Genomic DNA, 10,653 nt, shown 5'->3' on the forward strand with positions numbered 1-10,653 from the left:
GTGATACCAAGGGGACTTTTAACATGAAATAACGAGCGCATTGGCCATGCTGTTTCAATTAGCAAGAGAGGAATCACAGAACACCTGGATGTAATTAACTCTCTCCTGACAGTGAGGAGGGCCAGGCACAGGGGAGAAGGCTATGAGGTAAGAAAGACACTAAGCTTTGTTTTAAAAACACGTAAATAAACATTAACTTGGTGATTGCAATCTGTCAAATCGGTGCCGATTGGGTCTGTCTCCGGGTCAAATGTTTTTCAGCAATGCTACAATGTAAAAAGAAATAATGCATAACAAAGTGAAGTCCTAGATTGTGGCTTTTGGAAAGTTTTAGGCTCTCAGTTAAATGTATTTAATTTAACTGATTTAGTATAGAGACACCTCAGGGAGCTGAATACATTCTTGCATTATTGAATTAGGCCTTCTTATAATGCATTAATGTTAGCTGGATTTCAACATTGTAGCCAAGTGGAGTTGCTTGTTGTACTTTATATCTTATAGGAAACTTTAATCTGTCCTTTATGAACTGATCATATGTTTTGTATGTCAGTTTGCAAAGTAAACAGCTGCTGTAGCTGTCAAATAAATGTATTGGAATAAAAATTACATTATATTAAATATGTAGGGAGAAGTTGCACAATTACAAATAGTCTACAGTTGACAAAAGTACTTTCTGACAGTTTACTAGCAGTGATGACTTGGGTGTTGTCAAGGTGATGTAACGCTGCTCTACCTCCCTCATGTGGCTATGAAAGGCCAGCGCATGCTCAACAGAAATTAGCCCTTGTGTTGTCCTCCCGTCAACCACGAAAAAAAGTTGTTTTTGTCAAGACTATTGTCGTGTTTTTCTGACATTTTTTGTCACTTTTTCAATGTTGTGGGTGCTTTTTTTGTTTTTTCCAAATGTATTTAATAATTTAATGTTGACATTTTCAGTTTATTTCCAAGGCCCATTTTTTTCTTCACGACAAAAATGAAAATGGGTCAAATTTGACCCGAGGACAACATGAGGGTTAAACAGGTACTTATAAAACAGGTACTTGTACTGCAGCAGGACAGGATCAATTACGAGACACAGAAGACACAAAAAAATAAAATCCATTATACTTCATCAGTTGAATCTTTATTATTGCATATATTGTTGCTTCCATGCAAAGTGCAAACAAAACAAGTGTAGTCTGATATTTTTGCATTACAAATGAATAACATTATATTAGTCATATTGAAGGGTATTAGACAAAAAGCTGCAATAATTAATGTAGACAGGAATAAAATGTTAGCTACCTTTCAAAGACATTATTTGGAGACATAGTTTAAAAAGACCTGATTGGGCCGTCTCTTACACACAAGTATGTTTGTTGTGATGAATTTTGACTTTGTGTTAGCTTCTTGTTTTGGTGAGCTGACGGCCCACAAAAAAGACCAACTTGGAGACAAGGCACTTAAGGTGTGCTTCCTGGTTTATTGCTTGTTACCAGGGTTACGCATCATCTCCACCACAGAGCAACAGTAAGGCCTTCTGGTAGTCGCCGCCGGTGTCTCCCTGTAACACAAACACATGCAGAATTTAAGAAGCTTTGGTGTGTGTGTGTGTGTGTGTGTGTGTGTGTGTGTGTGTGTGTGTGTGTGTGTGGTGGGTGTGGTGTGTGTGTGTGTGTGTGTGTGGGTGTGTGGTGTGTGTTGTTTGGTTTGTGTTGTTTGTGTGTGTGTGTGTGTGTGTGTGTGTGTACCTTGATCATGGAGAACAGAGAGCAGGCAAACATCCTCCTGAATTCAGTTCTGATGTCCAACAAGTCCACCTCACTGCGACTCACCATCACTCTGATTAGGGTGTCGTCATCTGTTCCTGCACCCTGCACCCAACAAACACATGAACACACAATGATGGTATGCCTCATAAATGTCTCAAATTATCTGACAGCCCAAGCTTCTGTAAATATTAACAGCTAATGTGCATCTGAATCCAGATCTGCATGAAAATACACAACAATAATCATGAGTTTAAAAAGTCAGAATTAAAAGCCCCAAAAGCGACGTAGATTAGGACTTTTTTTTTAGCAGCATTGGATTGCATTTTGCTGCCATTATAATGTGTAATTACTGATTTTATGGTGGTTAAACCTAGCATTGATTATACGTGGTTGTCCGTTTCATACACCTTTGTTGTCTTACCTTTATTGCATAGTACAGAGTCTCCGCAAAATAGGCCGGAACACTCCTGGCACACTTCACTTTAAAAAAGGAAAACCAAAAAGACAAAAAGATGTCATTATTATTCTTACAAAGTCCCCACCACTCAAGAAGCTGACAACAGAACCAGCTTGCAGTAGTTTCGTACCGACAGCCAGAAGCAGAGCTTTCAGGGCGCCAGATGTTTCCCTATTAATGCTCTCCTCGATCTCGAATCCAGACAACTTCATGTATGCAGCAAATACTGAAACACATAGGTTCATAATTAGTCTAGAATGGATAACATGGGAGACCGCAAACCAATTACAGAGGCTTTCTAATTGCCACACAGACAAACCTTTCCTAAGATGTTCTGCACTCCGGTTTCCCAGGATGGTGACAAACGATTGTTCATCAGTGCCAAACTTCTGCTCTCCTGCCTTGAAGAGGGCCTGTGACCACAGGGACAAACAGTACACATAACACATATTGCGTGTCCTTCAAAAACAGTACATTTACCTAAGTATTGTACTTGAGTAGAATTTTAAGTGTTCCATGTTATGCTACTTTACACTTAGTTTCAGTGGGAAATATTGTACTTTTTACTTATGTGCTAAAAAAGGCAAAGAGTTGAACAGATTAAGTCCTCTTCGAGCCTCGCTTGAGTTAGTAGTATAACAGATCAGAGAGAATCTATCGGCAATGCTATTGATAGAAACTGCAACTGGTTACAACAAAGTCTCTCAGTACTAGGGATGGAGTATTTTAACACAGAGGCTGTCCTAGATCAGAAAACATTCAGCAGAGTGGCAGCAAGCTTTAAAAGAAAATAGCTTATCTATCCCATCCATCAATCAATCAATTAATCAACATTTATTTATATAGGACTTTACAGTAACCAGCAGGTATCCAAAGTGCTTCACATCCAAAACCAAGAGTAAAACAACATATCATACGATAAAAAGAATGAGACATCGAAAACATTAAAAATCTGAAAACATTACGGTACTCCTTCACAGTATTTTTGTAATTTCTTTTATATTAAACCAAGACATTTCAAGGGGATTTTTACTCTCTTCCTCCACTATAAGGCATCATAACATCATTTTCCTGTGCTCATATCTGCTAGCCCGGCTCCGCTCTCCTATGTACTTCCACTCAATTTTAATTTTGCTTCAGTACTCTGTCCGGGTTCGTGGTATAGTCTTGGGTTTCCTCGACCAAATTTTTGGCGGTCCAATCAGCGAACAGAGTGAGTGGCTGAGAACGATGAGGATGAAGTTGTGCGCTAGAGTGAGTTGTATTTCCGTAATAGTGGTGGAGAAAGATGTGAGTGAAGCCTTTCGGTCCGTTGTGGCAACGCTGCCGAATATCCAGAAAAATCTCAGCAAGAACAATCTTTGCTGAGATTTGTTGGCGGCCATGATGTTGTGGCCCTCCTCCCCACGGGGTTCGGAAGTTAACCCTTATCAATGGAGAGAGGCCAGACCCTCTGTACAAATAAATAGTACGAGTCTCTGGTAGGACCAGGCTACATATCTGCCACCTCACCCTCCAAAACACACACATGCCTCAAAGACCAGCATTTAGATCCTATCCACAATCTCATGTGACAGTTATACCCTCAGACAGGAAAACACTGACACCATTGACGGGGAAGAGCAGAAACATTTACTGATCAGGAACAAAACAACTGACTCACCTGAGCGTCAGCATCTATGGTTTCCTGCTGGATCCCTGTCTGCCTGTTTGCCTGAGAGACAAAATGTTTCTGTTAGAAAGGAGACAAGAAGGGAGGAGAGGAAAGAAGAAGAAAGAAGAGGACACAAAAATATAGGAGAGAAGAACAGAGAAAAGAGCAACAATGAAGGACTGGAGTAGAGAGGAGAGTCTTGGCGGTTTTAGACTCGTTTTAGGGGGTTCAAGCCCTACATTTCATCTGTCATTTGTGTGGGGAAAAAATTACAGGTTGAAAGGGCTTGAAACGGGTTTAATATCCTGTGTTGCTGTCACCAACGCTATGCACCTGTAACCCCGTCAAGGAAAGGATTAACAGAAACTTAGTGGCCAATCAGAGGTGGTTTTGCATTGCACTGTATCTGTGTCACATTAGGCTGGTTTAAGATGAACTGCGTCTGTGTCAAATGGGAGGCAGTCATTTCCCAGCATGCTCTGGCTCCGCCTGGGTCTTGCATTCGGTGATAAGTAACTGCACTGTCTCAAACCTGCGGCCACCATGATCTCGTGAGACTTTACTCGAATGAGCCTATTCTCATTAGGGGCTAAGCCCCCTAAAGATCTGATCCTAGAATCGCCTGGAGGAGACAATGAAAATGACAAGAGGAGACAAGGATAGAGAAGAGGATAGCAGAGGAAACAAGGAAGGAAAAGGAAATGGAGAGGAGAGTTACCTGGAGCAGAATAACCAGAAGTCTCTTGAAGTGACCTGAAGTGTCACCGGATATGTCCTCCTCCAAGACGGCATCATATTCTGAAGTACAAACATTATTATTATATTTTAGCCCTGATCTTTAAAAAGGTTTCCTGTGGTTTTGTCACACGTTTTGGAAACGACTGTCCATCAACACAAACTCAGCTTTAAATCTCATTTATCATTTTGTCAGTTTAACAAAGTATAAAGTTGCCAGAATGTCAAAATACATGAAAAAATTAGACTCAACTCTAGTGATACTGATTTAGGCTGTAAAAAATATAGTTTCACTATTTATACACACACAAATACAGCGGAATAATGTAACCAATAAATATATAATACGGTCTATTTGCATTTAACCCCAACGTGTGTGTGTGTGTGTGTGTGTGTGTGTGTGTGTGTGTGTGTGTGTGTGTTTTGTGTGTGTGTGTGTGTGTGTGTGTGTGTGTGTGTGTGTGTGTGTGTGTGTGTTACCTTGTCTATAGGCAGTGACGATGTCCTTCACTTGTAGAGGTGTTCTGGAGGCGAGGACCTCCACCAGCACCTTCTCATTGGTTCCTGCCCCCTATTGGTCAATGAGGGGAAAACGTGTGATGAAAGGATATTTGAGTGCTCTGACTGCTAAGTCTGTATGTCTCTACTCAGAAACTCTCCATCTAGGGCGCCCGGATAGCTCAGTTAGTAGAGCAAGCGCCCATATATAGAGGTTTACTCCTCGACGCGGCAGGCCAGGGTTCGACTCTGACCTGCAGCCCTTTGCTGCATGTCTTTCCCCTTCTCTTTCCCCTTTCATCTCTTCAGCTGTCCTGTCACTAAAAGCCTAAAAATGCCCTAAAAATAATCTTTAAAAAAAATAAACTCTCCATCTACAGCGCATAAGTCTTTGTTGGGGTTTTATCCGGCATCAGCAGCACTTACCTTGATGGCGTTGTGGATCAATTTCACATCGTAAGCGAGGGGTGGGCTCATCAGACTCACTATCAGGGTCTCAAATTTGCCAGTCAGCTCTCTCTTTAGGTCATCTACCAGATCCTGTGAAGATACATCATGAAGCATATTTCACTTAACTCCTGTGTGTGGCTGCAGTGTAACGCTACAGTGTAGGATTTTGTGGGTGTTGGGTGTAGCTGGATTGTTTTGTTACGGCTAATGTGTAATCCTGTTGTGTCATATGTACGTGTATGGATTTTCTGCTAATGATTTCTACTTTGATTTTGTATGTGGTCATTGGGTTTAAAGGCCTCAGTATGCTTCAAACACAGAGAATGACGGATCATCCGACAGCCTCTGAAACCCACTTCAGACATCAGATTTTACGTAGTCATCGGCCAGGTGTGTAGAGGTGGAATTTAGGCATGATTTGGATTGGGACTAGATCGCAGGCCCCTGTTCATCTTAAATAGTTAACTAAGCAACGGCTGGTCTATGTCGACGACATTTCATTTCCGAGATTGTTCAGGTGCCGCAAATTCTGCCGGATGTCCCTTTTTTGTCCGTTTCCTTCAACTTTCTTTGTGTTGTGATGTTAAACTCCAGCTGATTTCTGAGGACTATGGTTAACTGCTCTTTAGATCTCTGCAGGGTAAATCCAGACAGCTAGCTAGACTGTCCAATCTGAGTTTTCTGCTTATTTGCTTTCTTGCTGAGAGATAGATGAGAAGATTGATACCCCCCTCTCAGGCTAGTAAAGGCATATTCTTCTCATGTCTGTACTATAAATATGAAGCTGGAGCCAGTTAGCTTAGCTTAGCATAAAGACTCAAAGCAGTCAAGTCTACTGTTTCCAATTCAGAACTGGTATAAACATTTTGCCTTTAAAACACACAGTCGTCCTCTTAAAGCTTGCTGAGGCCTTTTTGAAAGTTTGAGCTCTTGTAAATGAATGTAATGTGAGAATGTAGTTTAACAGCTTTCATGTCCGTCCAACCTTTCCAAACAGAGTTTTGTAGGCAGTCTTGATCTGCTGCCTCTGGGCGTTGCTGCGAGCTACCAACAGCTGCAAGATGGCAGCCTCATCGGTCCCTACAGCAACAAGCACCATGGTTACTCAGCCAAGCAGTAAGACAAACAGATTACATAACAATGAGCATGCTCTGTCGAGGTAGACTCTTGATTACAATTATTCCCCCCATATAATTACAGCCTCCAGATGAGGTCAGCAGATGTTTTTTCTCAAAGTGACTCATATCTCTGCTCGTGTGTTTATGACTCACTGCTGTCTGCGCACAGACAACACGGATTACTCTACTTAATGTTCAGGGAGGAAATCCCCATTAAACACTCTCTCATTGGTCTGTTGGAGTTGTACTTCTGACTGACACACCTTTAACGTATCACATTACACTGTGCTGATAGCGGATGTGCATACACACAAGCGTCTTACCCAGCCCTTTCATGGCCTTGTACAGGACCTCAGCATCTGTAGTGGCATTGAAGTTCAAACTGGCTTTTACAGTTCCTCTGCTGGCCTGCAACATGGAAGAAATAGACAGGAGGATTCATTCTGATGTAGGTTTTCCAAAAAGCATATGTATTTTCTTTTCTAAAAATTCCTTTTCGTAGGACAGCCCGTACTTCTCTCGAATTCTGTACTGCATTTCTAAATACATTGAAATGTATTTTTTCAAATGCAACACAAAGATAATACAATATGACAGAACCCGTAAAACACTGACAACGTTTAGCATAAAGCCGTGCCAGAACCTAACAACTATATGCGCACCTTATTGAAGTGTGTTTTGGGCACAGATCACAATCTTTAGCCATCGTTGTTGACCTTTGCCTTGTTGGTAACCTCAGCAAGCTTAAACCTTCCAAACATCCCAGAAAATACAATTTACACTTCATATTACTTAATGAGAAAGATATAATATATATATACAGTATATATATATATATATATATATATATATATATATATATATATATATATATATATATATATATATATATAATTAAGTGGTTACTTAGAGAAACGTACATTCAGTATAAGAAGAACATATTTGTCTGTCTATGGCTTCTTATCAGATGAAGTAAATGCTATGACATTGCAGACCATTATTAATCAATATGTATCATATTCCTCATATGCATAATGCCATTACTTTTCCCTATCTCCCAATTAATAATTACAGAACACAGAATCTTTACATTCATGTATACAGACGGATCAATACTGAGGACAGTACGAATGTAATAAGGCTGAAAAACATTAACTATAAGATTGATTTTAGTAAAAAGGCTTCTTTCTGTAACAATACTGTACTCATTCCAGACACTCCCTAAAACTGTGACACATTAGCAATAATATAGTCAAGTGGTTCAGGAGGGGAGAGGAAAACCACGGGAATGTCTCTGGTATTCTGACCCTGAAAATCTAGAGAGAAAAAAAAAGCGGTCCATCCAAAAAAACAAGCCGCTGTTAAACAACCAGGATCTTTTTCTGCATGCAGGAACCAATCCAGAAGAATCCATCCGCATAAACACGCTCTGCACCACAAGCTAAACTAAAATCTAATCAACGTACAGATGGCTGCAAGGACAAACGGCTAAACACGGAAATATTCAGAAACGGCAACACAACGCAGACCATTTCCACTGGAATGTTTTAGCAGATTTCACTCCTAGCGAGTATTAATTTGGTGATATGAAGCAAGCTCAGACATGGCCCGAGGCTGGGGGCAGCTGATGAAAGTATGTTGACCCTCTACACTGTTTAAACAGAGGCTGTCACAACTGCTCTCTCTGCTTTAAAGCAAATACAGTAACACCAAACAATCCACAATACATTCAGCCAGGCTTTTACTGAGAAAAGTCCTATATTGCCATCTTATGCTTTTACTGCTAACTGCATTACTACTGTCTATATTCAGAGACTGAAGAATAAGGCTGGCGTTATTCTATAATTGTCTTAACTGACAAATTTGTCTCTCAACAGTTTCTTACTTCCCTTCCATGTTCGTGGCTCTCCAAGCAAAGCTGCAACTAGCCGGCTACTCCTGAGGACGCAAAAGGTGACGCTCCCTGTATCCTTTATTTGGGAATTCAAAGTGTAGTTTACATTCTTAAACATTAAAGTTACATAAAAAGTGGATGCTAATATTTTTTAGACTCAACTGTCCTTAACTTTGACAATTTACAGGCCAAGAAAAATACAAAATACAAACACTGACGATGGACTTTCAGTAAAGTACTAAACATCTTGCAGTTAAAGTTTTGCAGACTTGGAGATTCAGAATATTTCAACCAGGAAGAAGTAGATGTATGCTAAAGGTGGCTTATGTAGTTTTTGTGGAAAAACTGTATCAGACACAGTTTGTTATCCATAGGAGAGTATTTTTACGTCTTTCAATGTCATGTAGGGAATCTTTAAATGTTTAAATGAATATGAACAGTTGACTGTTTCTGAGAAAGTAAGAATCAGAAGGATTGGGTAGAGAAGCTCTGTGAAATATAGCTGTTTTTAATTGCATGAAAACCATAATGGCTGGATTAATTATATTTGGAAAAACATTGAAAAAAGAACATTTTACAGAATTTCAGGTATCTTTAAAAGCAGTGGTGGCCTAGAGGTTAATCCCCAGACCGACGGGATAACATCTGGCCGGGGAAAGTGAAAGAGCAGTACTTGTCCCTCCGTCATCCCCACCACTGAGGTGCCTTTGAGCAAGGCCCTTAACCCCAACCGCTCCGGTGGAGCTGCTCAGTGGCCAGCAGGCCAGACTGTGGTTGTACTGAGCAGCTTCCAGGTATGAATGTGTAACTGTGTAAATGTGACAGGTCGTTATTGCAAATGAGAAGTCGTTTTTAATCAACTTACCTGGATAAATAGAGTAAAAATATAAAAAATCATCTTGGGTTGGGGAGGCTAAAAAGCTCCTACTTTTCTACTGAAGACTTAAATATACATACATACATACATACATACACACACACACACACACACACACACACACAAGCACCTTTTGAAAAGGCGTTTTTGCACTTCAAGGATGGTGTACAGTATGTGGGACTAACTTCAGTGCCTGTGAGCATGCCATTCAGTGCAAAGGTGTGGCTCACGTATTGTTTTGCATAGTTCAACAAGGTTCATGATACAGAGAAATGCTGTCAATCATGCTGTGGGTACACATATACTTGTCTGTACTTGTAGAATCAATTTATTGTTGCTTTTGGTCATTTTTACCGCAGTTGCTGACAAACAGAAAGGCGCAGAATATCATCATCAGTCTCATCCTCATCCTTAAAATTGATGATGTCCTTAGATGTCTAAGGAAGACACATTAAAACGGCCTTTCGCAGCAAAGAGAAGTTTGGTTTATTGCCCCAGACTGAACTCTGTGCAGTGTTGCATCATCACAACTGATTATCATGAATATGATTACATTTTTATGGTAACATAAAACTCCACCAAAGAAAAAGAGAACTGATTCATTCCCCTTTAAGAGGGGGAGGTTGGCTGTAAACTCTGGCTAGACGTGGAAATGGGTGTATTAAACACTGAGAGGTGGAGACACAGGCCCACCCGAATGGAGCTTATGAGTCATACAACAAACTTCCCCAAATAAAACCTCCAAAAGGCATTAACAAAGTTTTCTCAGTTAAATTGTCCATTAGATAACTTAAAAAATACCCTTAATTAAAGCAACAAGTTCCACATTGAAGTGTACATAGTACTGTAAATGGTTGCAAAGCTCATAGTTTTCTTTATCTTTATACTGCCACATCTTCTACATTTACAGAAGATAACCCTTATAATGTGGAGAAAAGTGGGCGTTGACTTGGAGTAAGAGGGTATCAACTTTATGAGTCATATAGCCTAGGCTATTTGCATAAATAACGGATTTCTGCAAAGATTCTTTATTTTAATCATCCGTTAAAAAAAAATGTGCCGTGTTTCTTTAAATTGATTGCTTAAAACGAAGGTATGATGACTCACCATTTTGTCAGTCTTGGATGTGAGAATGTGTGCGGAAGAAGATCTGTTGGAAAGAGGAAAACGCTGTTTAGCAACGAGACATCGCAAATACCAAACTCTCTCTCTCTCTCTC

At 40.2% G+C, this 10,653-nt stretch overlaps 1 protein-coding gene across 1 annotated transcript in view; it reads right to left on the minus strand.

Moving 5' to 3' along the window:
- Positions 1–1,097: 1,097 nt before the first annotated feature.
- The window catches only part of anxa5b (annexin A5b), a gene marked incomplete at its 5' end in the record, with an annotated part of 10,429 nt that continues 873 nt past the window's right edge, over positions 1,098–10,653 (minus strand). The window contains 12 exon segments of the mRNA XM_032540422.1: positions 1,098–1,543; positions 1,731–1,853; positions 2,173–2,231; positions 2,339–2,434; positions 2,528–2,621; positions 3,872–3,922; positions 4,581–4,660; positions 5,078–5,168; positions 5,522–5,635; positions 6,531–6,625; positions 6,987–7,071; positions 10,542–10,584. Coding sequence (XP_032396313.1) covers positions 1,481–1,543; positions 1,731–1,853; positions 2,173–2,231; positions 2,339–2,434; positions 2,528–2,621; positions 3,872–3,922; positions 4,581–4,660; positions 5,078–5,168; positions 5,522–5,635; positions 6,531–6,625; positions 6,987–7,071; positions 10,542–10,544 — 954 coding nt within the window. The 3' untranslated portion in view covers positions 1,098–1,480.

The sequence above is a fragment of the Etheostoma spectabile genome, chromosome 2 (assembly GCF_008692095.1).
Source record: "Etheostoma spectabile isolate EspeVRDwgs_2016 chromosome 2, UIUC_Espe_1.0, whole genome shotgun sequence".
Taxonomy (NCBI): domain Eukaryota; kingdom Metazoa; phylum Chordata; class Actinopteri; order Perciformes; family Percidae; genus Etheostoma; species Etheostoma spectabile.